At 38.1% G+C, this 20,580-nt stretch overlaps 1 protein-coding gene across 1 annotated transcript in view; it reads left to right on the forward strand.

Moving 5' to 3' along the window:
* Window positions 1-20,580, forward strand: part of C6H1orf87 (chromosome 6 C1orf87 homolog) — an 82,267-nt gene that overhangs the window by 49,986 nt on the left and 11,701 nt on the right. Inside the window, 2 exon segments of the mRNA XM_021097622.1 lie at window positions 8,455-8,519; window positions 17,013-17,092. Coding sequence (XP_020953281.1) covers window positions 8,455-8,519; window positions 17,013-17,092 — 145 coding nt within the window.

Here is a 20,580-nt window from a genome sequence, read left to right on the forward strand (position 1 = left end):
TAAAATGAGTTGTGTTCTTTTCTTAAACTGTCACGTTGCAAGAGCTGATGAGAGGAGCAATTTCAAGAATGCTGCTGCAAAATTGTGTGTGTGTGTGTGCGCGTGCGTGCGCACACACACACACATTTGTTTTAACATCAAGATTTTGTTTTTTGCCATTCGCCTACCAATTAACAGAAACATTAGTGAATGAATGCCAGGGTAAGGCGATTCTGAGAAAGACTTGATTACAATTTCAAATCTCTACTCTGAATCACCCTTATGTAAAATGAGTTCAGGTTGTGTTGGATGGAAATTATTATCCTAGTTCTTGGCCAGGAACATGTAAGTCAGAATTAGCATTTAATGTTTCTGTGTGACTTTGCAATAAATGGTAATTAAGGAGGGCAGAGAGAGAACAGGAGGCAAACTAATACTCTAAAATTGTATTGGCAAAATTAAATGCTTCAAACCCAGTTTAAAACATAGGCACACAAGCCAAACTGTGTCGGGGGAGGGGATAAATAATGAAGCTGCTATGGAAGCTTGGTAAATAAAGCGGTGCATTTGACACAGCCCCAAGTAGAATTTATCATACACATCTGGCCCATTATTGGGAGTGCAATTAGGTTGAAAAAGACTGGCTTGATAATCCCAGGAACAACCAGAGGATTTTAGGAGATAAAGGAAACATGAGGTGTTTGATTCAGCAATTACTTTTTAATGGGAATAGGAACAATGTTAAGCAGTGAGCTATTAAAAATGGGGTATGGATCTGCCCATTAGTTGGGTCTTAGAAACCAGATCTGGCTTGTAAGAGTTAATTCCAATCTTCTCTTTGAGAGCTCATAACTCATATAGGGTAAGAATTCTTATAATAATATTCCTAATAAAGTAACTATAATTACTAATAGCCAACATTTATATAGTGCTTACTATATTCTAGGCAATGTTAAGTGCTTTATAAATATTAACTCTTTTAATCCTTGCACATACCCCATGAGATCGGAACCATTATTTTTCAAATGAGGACGCTTAGGCACAGAGAGGTTAAAACCAGTACATTACCAATAAATGAATTCATCAATAAGGCTAAGTCCCATGCAGGCTCTCTAGCTTGGGGTCTTGGCTTTTAGTATACTATACCAACTCTCCTACAAGCCTTGTGAAACTTAAAGGCTTATAGGATAGTGGCTAGGCACATGGGCTTTAGGCAAACTACCTGTATTCCATAGCAAGCTCTACCCTTGGGCTTGGTGCTGAACACAGTTCTGGATTTGAGGGGCTAAGTATCTCTCTGCCCTAGGACCCAGGAGAAGTGTAGGATATGCATACAAAAGTGAGGAGGCTTTTAAGTTGCAGGGTTTGCAGGTTTAGTACCTCCAATACCCCTTTAGCCCCCATCCATGCAAGAAACACAGAATGAGCTCCTGGATCACGTAGGCCTGGATGAAAACACTGAAATGCACTGGCTTTGAGAATTTGGACAAGTCACTCATTTCTCCACCTATAAAATGTAAAAAAAGAATCCTTTTGTCTGGATTTGAGAGCTTATCAGCTATGTATCATGGAAGGGCTGTGCTTCTCACCATTACCTGAAAGGCGAGAAGAATACAATACAGGCTACCTGGTTAAGTAGGTGAAAGCAAAGAAAGATGGTGCAGCTGGATGAGCTTTTCAGAAGCTGAGATAAAAAACAACCAAAATAACTTCCTGAGTCAAGGTCAAAAGGACTGGTGCATGTGCACCTAATAAGAGCAGGTATAAGGCTACATGCTGTGCACGGCTTATTTCATACTCCCAGTTGCCCAATGAGTTAACATTTTTTTACACCCACTTCATAGATGAGTAAAATGAAGTTCAGAGTCCTTAAGTAAACTGTCCCAAAAATTTGGATTCTTTAAATATTTGTTCCTATTATAGACTGAATTATATCCTCCCCTAAATTAATATGTTGAATCCCTAACCCCCAGCCCTTGAAATAAATGGTTTGAAGATAAGGTCTTGAAATAAATGGTTAAACTGAGGCCATTAGAGTGAGCCCTAATACAGTCTTACTGGTGTTCTTATAAAAAGAGGAAATATGAACACAGCAAGAGACACCAAGGAGAGGCTCACAGAGAAAAGACCATGTGAGAACACAGACACAGGCAAACCAAGGAGAAGCCTCAGAAGAAGCCAAACCTACTGAAATCTTGATCTTGAATTTCTAGTCTCCAGAAATGTGAGAAAATAAAATTTCTGTTGTTTAAGTCACCCAGTTTGTAGTGTCTTTTGTTATAGCAGCCTGAGCAAACTATATATCCCCTGTAGGCCAACAGTCTCCTCCATAGTCTTCTTTCTACCCGCCTCTCTTCTTAGCATATTTTCTGTGCCTATGCAGAGAGCACAACTCCTAGGAGTGACAGAGAAGTAAGTTGGGGTGAGGAGGGCCCTAATGGCTAAAACTGGCTGTGGTGTTTGCATCTGGTGAAATATAATTCCTACAAATGTAAAGTCATGTAGGTTGGGGCAGAAAGAGGAGATCTCTGGTAGTTGTACATGTTGAGGAATATGTAAAAATTGAATCTACCGAAACCTCAATTAAATAGAAATGGGATATCATAGGGGGAGCTCTCATGCCCCGCAATGAATATTAGAGCCCAACAGGAAGAAGAAAGACTCCTTTCCCACAACCCCCCACCCCAGCAAGGACTCAGGCAATGAGAAGCCAATGACACTGTGTTTTCTGTAGCCCTCCCAATTCCCTTTTCCTTTCTACAAAGTGTTCTTTTCCCCTTGCTGTGAAGGGGACATAAACACAGCTCACTGTGGTTGCAGGCCTCAGATTATAATTCTCGACTGATCTTGAATAAATGCATCTTTGTTAGAGAAATTTCTTGCAGTCTGTTTCAGGTCAACGAGTGCACCCATTATGACATATGACACCAATTTAGTGTCTAATATCCAACAGGTGTGGTGAAAAGATCCCACCTCTGAGGTGCACCCAACTGAGGAGCACCAGGCAAAAGGCTGAGGAGCATCAACCATTGAGAGTTGTCACTCACCCCTTAACTGAGAGCTGAATGAGCAGTAAGTAGGGCCAAGGGAAACCTTTGCAACTCATCTGAATATGAATTGCTCCTCATTTGACATGGAATAAAGAGAAAACCCTAACATATGAGGCCTAATTTTAAAAAAATACTGCAGAACACAGGAATGACTTTTGTGACTCAGTCATTAACAAACCCACCTAGGATCCATGAGGTTGCAGGTTCAATGCCTGACCTCAATTAGTAGGTTAAGGATCTGATGTTGCCATGAGCTGTTGTGTAGGTCGCAGACATGGCTCAGATCCCGTGTTGCTGTGGCTATGGCGTAGGCCAGCAGCTATAGCTCTAATTTGACCCATAGCCTGGAACTTCCGTATGCCATGAGTGTGGCCCTAAAAAGAAAAAATAATAATAATAATTTAAAAATAAAAAAATTAAAAATACTGCAGAACAGAGAGAGGTAATCATGATCCCAGGGACTCTAAATAAAAACAAACTTTTGAAAATGATTTGCTCTAGAAAACATTTAGAAAGCCATTGGTGTTCTCTATAGGATGTAAAGAGGTATATCATTGTTGAAACGGATTGGAAAGTAGCAAGTGTAATGAGATTAAAAGGCTATTAAAATGAAATGTAAAAATCACTAAAGTGAACATGAAATTAAAGGGAACTTGGTGAAACATGGATAGTTGCAAGGAAACTGAAACTTCTACAGCAGAATGAAGAGGTAACCATTTGATGATGGATGTTAACTAGACTTGTTGCTGTCATTTTGCAGTATATACATATATAGAATCATTATGTTGTACACCTGAAACTAATATGTTATATATCAATTGTATCTCAATTAAAAATTATAAGACAAGGCAATCTGAATATTGCTGGATATTTAATGGTATTAACATATTACAATATCACTTACATGTGGAATTAAAATATGGTACAATGAACCTATCCACAAAACAGAAATAGATTCATGGACATAGAGAACAGAATTGTGGTTGCCAAGGGGGTGGGGGAAGGGAGAGGGATGGCCTAAGAGTTGGGGTTAGTAGATGCAAACTATTAAATTTAGAGATTTAGAGTGGATAAACAACAAAATCCTACTATACAGCACAGGGAACTATATCCAGTCTCCTGGGATAGACCATGATGGAAAAGAATATAAAAAATATAAACCCATGGGACCTAATCAAACTGAAAAGCTTTTGCACAGCAAAGGAAACCAAAAAGAAAACAAAAAGACAACTTACAGATGGGAGAAAATAGTTTCAAATGATGCAACCGACAAGGGCTTAATCTCTAGAATATATAAACAACTTATACAACCCAACAGCAAAAAAGCCAATCAATCAATGGAAAAATGGGCAAAAGACCTGAACAGACATTTCTCCAAAGAAGATATACAGATGGCCAACAAACCCATGAAAAAATGTTCAACATCGCTGATTATAAGAGAAATGCAAATCAAAACTACCATGAGATACCACCTCACACCAGTCAGAATGGCCATCATTAATAAATCCACAAATAACAACTGCTGGAGGGGCTGTGGAGAAAAGCGAACCCTCCTCTACTGTTGGTGGGAATGTAAACTGGTACAGCCACTATGGAGAACACTATGGAGATACCTTAGAAATCTATACATAGAACTTCCATATGACCCTGCAATCCAACTCTTGGGCATCTATCCAGACAAAACTCTACTTAAAAGAGACACGTGCACCCGCATGTTCATTGCAGCACTATTCACAATAGCCAGGACATGGAAACAATCCAAATGTCCATCGACAGATGATTGGATTCGGAAGATGTGGTATATATACACAATGGAATACCACTCAGCCATAAAAAAGAATGACATAATGCCATTTGCAGCAACATGGATGGAACTAGAGAATCTCATACTGAGTGAAATAAGCCAGAAAAAGACAAATACCATATGATATCACTTATAACTGGAATCTAATATCCAGCACAAATGAACATCTCCTCAGAAAAGAAAATCATGGACTTGGAGAAGAGACTTGTGGCTGCCTGATGGGAGGGGGAGGGAGTGGGAGGGATCGGGAGCTTGGGTTTATCAAACACAACTTAGAATAGATTTACAAGGAGATCCTGCTGAATAGCATTGAGAACTTTGTCTAGATACTCATGTTGCAACAGAACAAATGGTTGGGGAAAAAATGTAATTGTAATGTGTACATGTAAGGATAACCTGACCCCCTTGCTGTACAGTGGGAAAATAAAAAAATTATAAAAAAAGGAAAAAAATTATATGTATATATATATATGTATATATATATGTATATATATATATATATAAAATTATACATATATATATATATGAGGTACTTTTCCATACAGCAGAACTTGGCACAACATTGTAAATCACCTATACTTTAATAAAAAAATTTAAAGACATTTGCATTAAACATTTAGGTCACCAAACCTTTCCTATGAAGGGTCAGATAGTAAATATATTGGGCTTTGTGGATCTATAGCCTGTTGCAACTATTAAATTATGTCATTGTATCATGAAGCCAAAAATAACAGAGAATAAACTGTTCTGGTTGTGTTTTAAAAAAATATCATTTACCAAAAAAAGATAGCCATAAATCAATAAACAACAAAATTAACACTAGAGGAAATCTAGTGCAGAATGTCAAACTTGAGAGGTTTTACAAAACCTAGAGGAAAAAAGCAAAAAAGAAAAATGAAAAAGGATAATAGAGATAGAAAAATACAGATTGAACCTAAGAGGCCTTGATATTATTGAACAAGGAACTAGAAGAACTGGACAAGAAGTAAAACCAAAAGTCACAACTGAAGAAATTTGTAGAGATAGGAAAAGAGGAAAAAGCTTCTGTATACAGACTGAAAAGAATTCACTATGATCTAAGCTAAATTAAGAATAAAAAAAAAGTATCCATGTCTACCGTGACAAAGCTTCTGTGCTACAGAGCAAAAATTAGATAAGTATGCAGGTCAAAATGAAATAAAACTAAACCAAAGCAAATAAACAACAAAAAATTATAAATAATAATAAATAATAAATATCAGAATGCATTGGAGTCATGTTCATGGAATTCCAAAGGGGGAAAAATATAACTGAAACCAAGTTATATTACATTCAAGTGTAAAGCCATAGAGTACAGTGGTTAAAGCGCAAGATTTGAAGTTAGACAGACAGGGTTTAAATCCTGGCTGCCCCATTGATCAGCTTGTCCTTGGGAAAGTCCTTACATGTCTCACAGGGTGGTTGTCTCAATTAAATTAGAGAATGCACACTAAGTACTCAGAATGGCTCACTAAAGCCCATTTTAACTTAAATTTGGACAAAGATAGAATTTAAACTCATATCTGTCTGAATCTAGAATTTAGATTCCTTCTTTCCTGACCTCTCTGGCTTAACATGAGAAGTTTGGCACTTGCTTCTCTGATTAAAAACAAACATTATAGTGCTTGCCATGGCAACAAGAACCCATCATCACGTTGAAGTTGACAATGTCTCTTAGAAGCTCCCAGAGTAATGGAGAGTATGGAATATATTTTATTAGATGATCTTAAGGATTTCACCGGTCACATAAGTCCTCTACACCATTTAAATCAGGCAGTGTCCAAGTTCAATACTTAGAAAAATTGCCTGCAATTCCTCTCCCCTACTATCAGTAAATATTCAAGAAGGGACAGGAGAGTTTCTTGTACCATTTTGTCCAGAGCCCTTGCCACAGATTTGCTAACTCCTAACAGCTCTGAAAAATAAACGTTATGCAATTTGGAAATATCAGTCTAGGTTTTGCTTCTGTTGTGTTATTCAACAGGTCAGAAGATCCTGCAGCCATTAGCCTAGCCCTTCTAAGAGGAGGGAATTGCAGGAAGTATAGAAAAGATACTTCTGCAGTTCATTTCCATATCTCTGCTTAGATTGGATCTTTGTATGTTTGCTAATATTCCTTGAAAGTACTACTTCTCCAACTTTCTTTTCCTTGTCTAGCCCTTCAGCAGCTGATAGAGTCATCAGCTTATGTAGCCTGATGTTCTGCATACCTGTCTTATTCTTGTCCCCTTATCTATTCTTGTACCCAAAGTGACATGAAGCTCTGGAGGTCATATTTCTATACTAATCAAAGAAATTTTCTGATTTCTGATGCCATTTATAGAAAAAAAAGCTTTATGAGGTATAAGCAAAACAAACTAGTTACATATTAATGAGTCATTTGAAGAGAATAAAATCACATGACATTAAAAGTCTCCTAGAAAACCCAGGACATTCTGACAGTTGGCTCTTTATATTTGCTTGACTTCTGATGGGCAAATAGGTGATGGAAATTCTTATCAGTTGCAGTTTGGTTACTAGCAACAGAAACTGTCTTTTGATAATATCAGCAAAGAAAATGTTTTGAAAAGATATGTAGTCACACACAAAATTAGGGGTAAATGAAACTTCAGGAAGCACCAGAAACAAAAATTAATCAGAGACACACAGACAGAGACAGAGAGTGGGAGAAAGTGAAGAAGGGAGGGAAAGGTGGATGGGGAAAGTGATAGAAGATTAATTAGACAAGGTGGGTCACAACATTGGCTAGGGAAGGGTATGGGACATTGGTTATAGCCTGATACCCTCCAGAGAAATATGTTTATGTGTAAATAGAGTGTGGATGCTAGTCAGTCAAATATAACTGGTTTTCACTACCAAAGGCATTCCAAAAGTACCTGTAAGCTTTAAATGACTCCCTGTTTGTCACATGCCTACACATTGTTCAAGGCAATTTCTGCTTCTGCTTGGGGACTTCATTAAAGATTGTTTATTTGCCCTCAGCACCCATATCTATCCCCTTCTATGTTCTTCCCTGTGTTGTAATACTTCCCATACTTGGGAAAGCTTAAAACATTTCCAAACCTCCCTTGACACTGAGGTTCTGGAATTGATTTAAGTTCCATCATTGAGATGTAATTGCACGAGACTTGAAAGGCGGGAAGAGTGGAGAGAGGGGCAGGGACATTTTAAGCATTTATTGTAATTTTCCTGCAGTAGTAGCAACTCCAGACCTTGGCAGGCAGCAGTTTTTCCAATGACCAGAATGTACTTCATACCACCTAGTCACTAAACTCATGGTCAGGGGCAACTGAGACATCAGCCAGAATTTCCTTCAGTTCCCTGGACTCTGGACTACATCTACTGAGGTTAACCCTTAGCCCAGCAGCAGACACCAATCTCCATTCTACTAGTCCCTGCAGTAATTTTGAGTGCACCTAATTTCCCACATTAAAGCCATCTCTATTAGAGATACCTAAAGTAGTTTCTGTTTCCTTCATTGTACCCTAAATAATGCAGGCATCAAAAAACTTTAATATCACTATCCATATAAACTTTAAGTTTCATTGCACATTCTCCAAAATTCTTACATTGATCACCAATATTTTTTCTTCTCTTGTACAGATGGCAGAATTTTGTTAAGTTGTTGAGCAGAGCTTCCTCTGAGTTGTCACCTGATTTACCTACAGGTAAGTTTGGTTATTTTGTTCTTCTAGAGACCTGTCATTTCCCAGAGCTATTGTTAACTCTTCTGCTTAACCCCACTGGTTTGCTTGTTGGGTTTTACCTCATTGCTCCCATAAATGTAAATGTCTCATCAATGAAGAAAAAATAGAGTGAAGTTGCCTTAATGGCTATTCTTCATGTCATTTGGATCATAAAAGGCATAATTCTCCAAGCTGTTTTATACTGTGAAGCATTCTCTAGTGAAAGCCTTTTAAGATGAATGCAGCACACTTATAAAAGTTGATATCATTTATTAGAATTTTAGTGGCACAGTCCCTTAAATCTAGGAATCCTGCAGCTGGGTACTTATCTTTATTTCTTTCTATTTTTTTGGTGGGGTGTATACCCACAGCATATGGAATTTCGCAGGGCTAAGGGTGGAATCAGAGCTGCAGCTGCTGGCCTATACCATAGTCACAGGAATGCCAGATCCAGGTGGCATCTGTGACATGCACCACAATTCATAGCAATGCCAGATCCTTAACCCACTGAGCAGGGCCAGGGATTGAACCCATGTCCTCATGGATACTAGCTAGGTTCATTACCACAGAGCCACAATGGGAACTTCAGGGACTTATCTTTCTAATATCACATTCAAAAGCTCTCTAAGATTTATATATATTTATGTATATTCATACATGTGTTTATATTTATTTATATTTGTATATATGTTTAGCAATTTTTGTACATGTTTTAAAAAATGGAAACAATGAAAATATCCTTCTGGGATTATTTAATTAAATTACAGGATATCCAGTTGATAAAACTACGCTGATGTAAAATAATATGGCTGGTCTGACACAGAAACATTTCCAAAACATTATTATTAAGTGAAATGATAACGATGAATTCCACGCAATATTTAGCAATTAGCAAGTATTAAATATGACAGGTGAAAAAATATGCATTGATATTCATCTGTTGTTGCAATTTCTTTATTTACTATGTCCATCAACCACTTACTCATTACCCTTTGGATCAAAATACAAGATACTGAGAGTCTGAGGGGAGGAGTATTATATCAGTTTTCATTTCAGCAGAGACACAGAAACTTCACCACGTATTTCAAACAGAGAATTTATAGCAGAGGATCAAGGGATTGGTTACATCAGAATCAGAAGACTGAAAGATCAAAAAGAGAATGCTGATTGTGTTTATTTCCCTAGGACATTTGCCTTATCAAAGTGCCACAAACTGGGTGGCTTAAAGTAGTAAAAATTTCTTTCTCTCATGTTTCTGGAACTAGAATTCTGAAATCACGGTGTCGGGAGGGCCATGCTCCCTTCTTAAGGCTCTAGGAAAGACTCTTTCCTTGACTCTTACAGCTTCTGGAGGCCTCAGACTTTCCTTGACTTATGGTTGCATAACTGCAACCATATCTCTATGTCTAAATCCCCTTTGCCTTTTCTGTACAAAGACACTACTATTCATTCAATGCAGGGCCCACCCAAGTCCAGAACAACATCATCCTAACTTGATTAAATATAAAAATACATTGTTTCCAAACAGCATCACATCAGTAGTTTTCAGTGGTACCTGTGTTGATGGACACAATTCAACCCATTACCATGAGCTAACCCAGAGATTAGTAACTGTGGGAAGCAGCTATTGTCCTTAGGGATAAAGGAACACAGAGAAAGGCATGCTATTAGCAGGACCTAGGATCTCATGGGGCGATTATGAGTCTGACAAACAAAAAATTTTAGGCAACATTATACTCTACAGAGTAACAGGAGTGTGGTGCTATTGTTGCCAAATTGTGATAGCCTGATGCTTACTGAGAAACTTAATGTCTTGGTCTCTTCCCATTTCTATATTGCTAGACCTATGATTACTAAATGCTCTAAGGCACCAAATGGGCTGTTTTACTTACTTGTTCTCTAGCCCCACCGGTGTCATAAAAGGGAAAAATGGATGTTATAAGAAACTAAAGACAGAAACTCATTTGGGATGCATAGAACTGTGAATTTTCTCATTCCCATTTTCATTCAAAGATTCTATGATAATCTGATTAAAATTACTAATTTTTATATATACTGGCTCATATTATAAACTTCATCACATTTGGAATCTCAAAAATCCTGTGAACTTGGTTTTTTTTTTTTTGTATTTTGCCATTTCTTGGGCTGCTCCCGCGGTATATGGAGGTTCCAGGCTAGGGGTCGAATCGGAGCTGTAGCCACCGGCCTACACCAGAGCCACAGCTACGCGGGATCCAAGCCACATCTGCAACCTACACCACAGCTCACCACAATGCCGGATCCTTAACGCACTGAGCAAGGCCAGGGATTGAACCCACAACCTCATGGTTTCTAGTTGGATTCGTTAACCACTGAGCCACGATGGGAACTTCTGAACTTGTTTTTAATGTAAATATGATTGTCACACAAATACTTAATATCTGTAACTTAGACTAAGGACTAGAATGGACCGCTTGGAAAAATCAACTAGAAGACTAGATAAAATACAAAATAATATGTTTTGAGGCTATTATTTGGAATTCAAATTGAACAAGACAGAAGGAAGGAAAAACCTCTTTGTGGAAGAAGTTATAAAATCTCTAGAATTATCCATGCAATTATCCATATAATTATATTTATTATCATTTAATTAAAAATGATCGGTAATGACACAAAACAGATATGAATTTTCCAATAACTATAATATGTTTGAGAAAATGGATAAGATGGAGAATTTTCAGCAAATAATTTGAATCTATAAAAACAATCAAATGGGATATCTAGAACTAAAAAATACAAAAATTAAATTAAAAAATAGATAGGTTTAATAGAATATCAAGCATAGCTAAAGAGAGGTTTAGCAAACTGAAATATTATTTAGTAGAAAATATCTAGATTGAAGCAAGAATGAGAAAATACAATGGAATATACAAGAAAGTGTATAAGAGACATGGGAAATTGCGACAGTATCCAACATACATGTAATGAAGTCATATAAGGATAGGAAAGAGAATAGAGCTGAAGTGATTATTTGAAGAAATTATGCCTGAAAATTTTCCAAAAGTGATAAAATATCTTAAGCCACAGATCCAAGAAATGATATAAATTCCCATGAAGACAAAGACAAATATAAAAGAGCTTAGACCCCTTCAAATATGGCATGTTCTAAGGTCTAAAGTAATATTAAAAAAAAAAATAAAGTATGGGAGTTCTCACTATGGCACAACAGGATCAGAGGCTTTTATGCAGCACCAGGACCCAGCATAGTGGATTAAAGAATCCAGCATTGCCGCAGCAGCAGCATATGTCCCAAATGCAGCTTGATCTGATCCCTGGCCCAGGAACTCAATACACCATGGGGTGGCCAAAAATAAAAAGCAGAGAAATATGGTCCCAACTTTGAATCTCCTCACATTGGAGCCTGTGAGTGAGGGAAAGGAAAGAGGAAAACAAGATGCAAGGAACAAGGCTATAGCATGACTGCTGATGGGGGGAAATTAGGAGGGAATTATGGTAGCCTCAGAAGTTAATTGATACCCTCAAACATTTTTGACCACTCATCACTCAAGATAGCACAGAAAAATGGCTAAGAGTTTAACCTCCCTTTTATTGAGCGGGGGGGATCCATGGTGATTACTAGTTAGAACTACTTATATTGAATGGACAGAAAAGCCAACTGAATTCATTTAGACAATAAAGAGATTTAGTTTATGTAACTGAAAAGTCTGGCAGCAGCAAGAGCCATTCAAGTGTCAGATCAAGGATCTACTCTCTTTACCTGGCTCTCTGCTTGCTTTACCTGGTGTTGGCATCACCTTCTGGCTCTAAATACTGGTGTCCTAACTGCTCTGGGCACTCCTTCTATAATAGCAAAATAGCTCTGGCAGCTATGTTCATCATATCTTCGCTAAAGCCCTCCCTTTCGAGAGGTCCTGCCCACAAGGAGGGAAATTTACTTGCTAAGAAACTAGCAATTATCTCCTCTCATCTCAGAGACTCAAAATAATTTTCATGTCCATCTTCGACCCAAAACTGTGATTGGGACATCATAATAGTCTTCAACTAATCACAAACCAAGCTTAGACTTAGAACGGGGGATCATTCCCACCAAACCATAGCACTGGGATGGAGAAGGGGTGGCCCCCACAGGGCAAAATATAGTTGCTATCACTAGAGGGGGATAATGAAGGATCACATAGATGGCCCATCAGGCCCTTGAGTTCTGAGAATACTTAACCCACTTCTCTTCCCTTTTCATCTTGTGTCAGCGAGGCTCTTTTCAATGACAGTTTTAATGCACCAAACACTCCCTCCCTCCCTTGGGGCCTTTGCCCTTGTGATAGTTATTCCTGGAATGCTCTTTCCCCAGACATTTGCCTGGCTTTCTCCCTTGCTTCTCTCTACTCAAGGATCTATTTAAATGTCATTTCAGAGAGGCCTTTTGTGAATTCTCTATCTAAAGTCACAACTGCCATTGCTTTCTACCCCATAATTGGCTTTAGCTGTGTTTCTAGCACTCATCACCACTTGACATTATTTACATATCTATTTGTTTGCCGTCACCACTGGAATGTATATCCATGAGAAACTTTTGCCTTGTTCACTGTCATATCATAGTTGGCACTTAACAAATGTTTGTTGAGTGAGTGAATGGGTTAGAATCCCAAACTAACCCTACCTTGTTGTCTCAAGCAGGTAACTAAAACTTGCATTTCTTCAGTCTCCTCACCTGTCAAAAGGAGATGATTTCTACCTCACAGGTTTATTCTTCAGATTAAGTAAGAACATTGTGGGAAATATATGAAATATGTAGATATTTGACATATACGTGTTTTCTTCTCACAAAAGCATCATCTGGTAAATCCAATGAGGCCAGATTCTCTTTCTTTCCTTTTCTTTCTTTCATTAAAGGTATAGTTGATTCACTGTTTCAGTGTACATCAAAGTGGTTCAGTTATACATATATATATACATACATATATATACATTGTTTTTCAGATTCTTTTCCATTACACATCATTACAAGATATTAAATAGTTCCCTGTGCTATATAGTAAGTCCTAGTTGTTTATTTTTTTCAACTATAGTTTTAATGCACCAAACACTCCTTCCCTCCCTTGGGGCCTTTGCCTTTATATATATATAAAGGTACAAACCATTACCTTTTATAATATGCTTATATATATATAATATAGTATGTGTGTGTATATATATATATATGGTATGTGCTTGTTAATCCTAAATTGCCAGTTTATCCCCTGCTTTCCACTTTGTTAACTATAATTTGTTTTCTATGTCTGTGAGTCTGTTTTTGTTTTGTAAATAAGTTTATTTGTATCATTTTGTTAGATTCCACATGTAAGTGATATCATAACGTATTTGTCTCTCTCCGATTTACTTTGCTTTGTATGATAATCCCCAAGTTTATCCATGTTGCGAATGACATCATTTAATTCTTTTTTTAATCAGTTGTTATCTACCATAGCTTTACTTTAGGATTACCTGGGAATTTTTAGAAGTCCCATACTGAGTTCTCACCCTTAGAGATTCTGATGTAATTGGTCTGCTGCGACACCCAGGCATTGGTAATTTTTAAAGCTCCCCAGGTGGGAGCACTTTGGCAGCCATTGCTGAAGACCATTGATTTCAGGTCATTAGTTGGGGTAAGGGAGAGGTGGTGGAACTGGCTGTGTAACTCTCAGAACCCACTGGAAGCCCTGTAAAACCTGGCCCTTCCAACACCTGGAAATCTCCAGAAGCCAGTTGGCCTATTTCCTCCAGTACAAATCTTCAACTGGCAGACTAGACAGATGGTTATTATTTATTCTTCCTGCTGTGCTAGAAAGAAAAAAAAAATCAGCTCTGCCTTGGGTTTCTCAGTTTTCACATGTGCAAGCAATTACCTTTTTTATTTTTTTTATTTTTATTTTTTGTCTTTTTGCCATTTCTTGGGCCGCTCCCACGGCATATGGAGATTCCCAGGCTAGGGTTCTAATCAGAGCTGTAGCTGCCAGCCTATGCCAGAGCCACAGCAACACAGCATCTGAGTCGCGTCTGCAACCTACACCACAGCTCATGGCAATGCCAGATCCTTAACCCACTGAGCAAGAGCAGGGATCGAACCCCCAACCTCATGGTTCCTAGTCAGTTCATTAACCACTGCGCCACGACGGGAACTCCCCCATTACCTTTTTTAATATGCTTATAAGCTTTAGGAGGGAGAAAGGGGAGCTTAAAAGAGACCAGGGAGACTAGTATGCATTTTCTCTTAATGGAACTTTTAGAAGTGCAGACAGTAGAGAAACTGTACCAGGACAAACTCTGGGTTCTAGATTTCATACTAAAAGGGATAATGCATGTAAACAGTGCCCACACAAATGCCTAGCACATCATAATTAATTTAAGTCCTCTTTTCTGGAGAAAACTAGATTTGCTTAAGATCACACAATAATAGCACAATAACAAATACTAATACCTCATATTGGGCATCTTCCCTGTGTTAAGCACTTCATGTAGTAATTTCTTTTAACCTCCACAATATTATTGCAAAAAGCTAGTATCACTTCCTTTCACAACTGAAAAAAATCAGGATCTGAAAACCTGCAGCTGGTAAAGGGACACATCCAGACTATAGCTTTCAGATCTGACACCGAAGTTCTTCTTCTGCACTTAGCTTTATACTGCTTCTAGAATTCCTTTAACTCTCAAACTTTATGATTCAGTCATTTGAATCTTTTTTTCAGCTGTAGAAAACACTTTTTCTTTCAAATACCAGGTGAAATAAGCAGGAGAAATGCCACTAGGTGATGATGGGTTCCCACGACAAATTTTTAGTGGATTAATCAGATCTGCCTTGAAGGAGTTGCTTTAATTGGCTGTCATCATGATCTTCATTGCGCATCCGTTAAGTTTTACACAGTATAGTATCTGGGTTAAGTATACGAGGATAAAGAAAGAAATCCTTCCTTCATAGAGCCTGAAAAGGAACTGGAGACACAGAACTATATATTAAGTGATTTTATTTTCCAAACTCCACATTAGGGTGCATGATCATCCATTCTGTCAATAAACATGCATGGAGAGCTTATTCTAATGCTGGGAGCTGGGGCTTCAGAGAACATTATGACACCACATTGCCTTCTTCATTAAGCTACTGTAGGAGATTTATAATGAGTTGTAGGTGCAAAGTTAAAAGTCTAACAAAAGGCCTTTTAACCCAATATGTGTACTTATTTATATAAACAGTCTTACATAGATAACACTATTAGTTAACACGAATACTTGCTATTCTCCAAGTATTTGCTTTACATTTTCTAGTCCATTTAATCCTCACAATAACCTATATCCCCATTTTATAGAAGTGGGAACTGAGACACAAAAGGGACAAATTCCTTGCCCTAGGTTATGCAGCTAATAGAGAAAGGAACCAAGACTCAAACCCTAAGCATCTGGCTTCAGAGTCTCTACTGTGTTACACTGTCGCCCTCTATCTATTGTTTAAAATTCATTGATGGAATCATTTTATTGAAAATAGTAACAACCAACTCAGAAACAATTATATTTGCCATATATATATATATATATGATATATATATATATATATATGGCACATTTGAATTATGCACTAAATATTGAAGCTGAAGCTACCAGAAATCTGTGTTTTGTAGTCATCATACAGATCTGTATAGTAAATGAATACGTCACCAAGTATGATGGCTGGTGCTAAGTGATAAATGAATGCTGCACACATTAAGCCTTAGAAGATTTAAGCTGGAGGTCATCATGGTGTTTTCCCTGCACCCTAAAGAAATTTCGTGTACTCATGAAGGCAACAGCCTGAGCAAGTAGTAGGTGGGCAGCAGAATCCTATGGGTTAGGGATGCCATTCAAACCTCTTCCAATACAGTACCTCTGACCATTGAAAAGAGTAAGTAAGGGGGAAGACAAAGGTTTTACCTAATCTTTCAAGGTCAAATCTGAGTGGAAATAGGGCAGAAATTCCTGCTTCTCAAAGAGGCAGGAGACCAGGAAGAGGCCCCTTCCCACTCCCCAAGCTATAAAAGCCTCCCGATTCAGGGCAGTTCTACAACTGATGTCTCTGCTTTTCTAGAACTCTCAGCTTCATTCACATGCCCACCATCACCTTCACCTGGAAACTCCTATTCATCCTTCAGATCCCCAGTTTAAGTATCACTTCCTCCAAGAAGGCTTCTCTGATCCTCCACCACTCCTACTCCTAGACCAAAGGAAGGTTAAGTATTTTCACATTTTCCTTGGTTGTGTTTATGGCCATTTATAATTCAATAATAATCTTGAGTGATTATTTGGCATTTACCTCCCCTTTGTGAGCTTCATCAGGGGAGAAACTGTATTTTTCTTATCTACCATATATATTCCCATCACCTAATACATATAGTAGAGCCTCAATATTTTCTTTGCCTGGGTGTATATGTTAAAATGAAGACATCAAATAAAATTTGTTTCTTTTTTGTCCAGGAAAGAAAGGAAAGGAAACCTCTCCTGCTCCAGCGCAACCTGAAGTTCCTGAGGTATCTCAAGGAAAAACTGAACATATGGTAAGCAGCTGGGTATAGAGAGCTCAAGCCAGGGCTTCACCACTCCTTTGCCTTCTCCTCGCTGATGTGGGAGGCCCTCTCTTTTGAAATTTTGCTTTCCACCCAATGTCTTGATATCAGACTATCTTTGACTTCAAGACCTTCCTCTAGTAGAGAGGAAAGCCAGAAGAACAAGAGTGTTGTTCGTTCCTGTCCTAGCTGGTACGCATGCAGAAACCTCTCATCACCTCTCAGGGATGGGCTTGCCATGGGCCCCCAAAAGTTGTACTTGTAGCATGTGTATGGGTGTCCTTCCCAAGCCTATGACCAGTCCACCAACTCCCATCAAAATAAAAAGTGGTTGTGTAGCCTATTTCAACATCTTAAGTCCAGCTTCCAGAAACTGAGGGTGACCTTTTCCCCAGACATCACATTTTAAAATGTAATGGGCTCTTTGATTTAAAAAAAGAAAATCTGCAAGAAAGTTAAAATCCATTTTAATATTCCCAGCACTCAGCCAGGAGAAGATGCAGATAGAATTGAAAAACAGCCTGAGTTTTCCTGTTGTTGTTGTTGTTTTTTAAATGCCTGGATTAGAACATAATTCATCTTAAAATGACGGGAAGCCTCCTCATGCACTTCACACTTTGAAATATTTTAGAAAATAGTATCCATTTTGGCAAGCCTCTTGCCATGCAAGAAACAACAGCAAATGCTTTTCTCCTTGAGTGTTAAGTCTGTTGTGAATAAGATTATTAAAAAAAAATACTTTGCTCTTTTATTTTACCTCTTATTTGAGGATTTTACTGCATCTCTGCAATCATTGAGTCTTCTCATGTTCCTGTATAAACAGCATTCATCAACCCACTTTTTAGAAGGGGAAATTGAAGCAGATGTTTGGTAAAGCAACTTTCCTCATGCCCCGGAGAAAATCATTCATTCATTCACTTATTCATTCAGTAAACATATCTTGAAAAACAACTATATGAGATTCACTGACCAGACATTAAAAATACATAAATGACTATCTCACAGGCCTATCTCCAGATCTCTGGGAAAGGGGAGAGATACTCAAACAGACAATTAAAATATCCTGCAACAAGCACTGTGATAGATAAAGGATTTACAGATAATTGCACCTTGTCCAGCCTGGACTGTCAGGAAAGTCTTCCCACAAGAAGTGAAATAGGAGTTGGGTTTTGAAGGATTATTATAAGACCAACACATCAAGGCATAGGTGGCAAGAAAGGCTTTTATAACAGAGGAAACTTCATGTATAAGGCATAAAGGCGTAGAAGAAATGTTTTCTGGTTTTATGTGAATGGAGAAAATTATGTATACATTGAACGAAGAGATGCAAGAATAAAAACTTTAATGGTTTTATGGCTAAGCAAGGAATTTGGACTTCATCCTGACACAGTGGAACAAAAACAGTATCAGGTGTGTTAGCTAGTTAACTACTTACTTAACTTACTAGATTGAGCCTAATTCAGGCCCATACAAATTCCCCCATTCCTTGTCTTCAGTGGTCAAAGAGACTGTTGAACTACCTGAAGGAATATATCTATATAAAGACAGTTTTCTATGCTCCAAGGATCTCTTTGAACTCTCTAAAATCATCCACCAAACTGTATGCAAATATGCATTTACCTGAGTAGATTGTCTAAATCTTTCATTGGATTTCTACAGTGTTATGAAGTTCTAAAAAGTATAAATATCACTATTCTATTTACTTTATAAAAACCCTCAGGGGGATTCCCATCGTGGCTCAGTGGTTAACGAATCCAACTAGGAACCATGCGGGTTTGATTCCTGCCCTTGCTCAGTGGGTTAAGGATCTGGTGTTGCCTTGAGCTGTGGTGTAGGTCGCAGACATGGCTCAGGTCCCGCGTTGCTATGGTTCTGGCATAGGCTGGCGGCTACAGCTCCAATTAGACCCCTAGCCTGGAATCTCCATATGCCATGGGTGTGGCCCTAGAAAAAGGCAAAAAAAAAAAAAAAACTTCAGCTTTTCCAAAATTGATTTTATCAAAGTATAATACTTATATATTAATCTCTTAAAATGTACTGATTATTGGTCATCTATATGAGTACAGTTTCATATTGCATTTTATTATTTCAAACAAGACAATTCTTCACATTCCCCAGCAGCAGCTGAATCCATGTTTGTTAAACTCAAAACTTGGCCTCTTATCGAAGTTACTTTTCTTTAGAGCAATGGGCTTTCTACAACTTATATATTGAGAATGTTGAGATAAGTTACAAAACTGAAGAAATTCCAGGTATTTGAAAGTTGGGGAAAGCACAGATGGTATACAAAATGGGAGGCCTAATTCTATGACAAATTAGTTAAGAATATTTGGATCACAATGAACATAACCAACTCTACAATTTATTACAAGGACAGAGGTACATATTCAACCTATTTTCTATCCAAGGATATAAATATAACAAGAAACTAAAATCAGAGATTTCCTGGAGCATCATCATCCTAGTTTCTTATGTCTTCTCTCCTCTCTGTGTCAGCTTTATTCTCTCACTCTGGCTCTCTCTCTCTCTCTTGTTCTTGTTTTCCCTCTGTTTACCTCTCACCCAAAGTAATCTTCATTTTTCTATGTCTGTCTTTAACTCTCACAGATGGTTCCAAATTCATTGGACCATGTGTTTATTGGCCAGTTTGCACTAGAGGCCCAGTCCTACCCTATGTACTTAGATATGTGGTGGTTCTCTCTACAGTCATATGGATCAACGGGACAGGCAATTGCTAGACAAGAGGACTGGGATGCCTGCTATCTCTACATAGCAGGTGACAGAAGGTCTGACACGACTCTGCTGAGATTCATTTGTCTATTTATTCTAAAAGGTCTCTATTTTGTACCTAACATAGGGTCAGGGTACAAAGATGTGCTAGACATTAACCTCTACATCCTTGTTTTGGTTTGTGTCTACCACTCACTACATGATCTTAGTAAATCACGTCCACACTCCGGCTCTCAGCTTCCTTTGCTAAAATGAATACAACAGGCGTTTCTGTCGTGGCTCAGTGGAAATGAATCTGACTGGCGTCCATGAGGATGCAGGATTGATTCTTGGCCTCACTCAGTGGGTTAAGGATCCATCGTTGCCGTGAGCTGTGGTGTAGGTCGCAGACGTGGCTTGGATCCCGCGTTGCTGTGGCTGTGGCGTAGGCTGGCAGCTACAGCTCAGATTAGACCCCTAGCCTGGGAACCTCCATATGCTGCAGGTGTAGTCCCAAAAAGACAAAAAAAAAAAAAAAAAAAAAAAAAAAAACCCAGACGGAGCTCTAGTTAGAGGTGCTTTATGATTCACTACAATGGGCCCACAAGCCCAAGATAATATCACTTTTGTTTCAATCATTTTTGCCAAGAATCTCACATTCATGATTTAGATTTTCCCACCAAGAAATTATAAGCATTTCCTGTAGATGCCTTTAGTATAAAACAGAGTACAACATTATGAGAAGTTTAAAGCACTTACAAAAACCTTTG

This window comes from Sus scrofa, chromosome 6 (assembly GCF_000003025.6).
Source record: "Sus scrofa isolate TJ Tabasco breed Duroc chromosome 6, Sscrofa11.1, whole genome shotgun sequence".
NCBI classification, from domain to species: Eukaryota; Metazoa; Chordata; class Mammalia; order Artiodactyla; family Suidae; genus Sus; species Sus scrofa.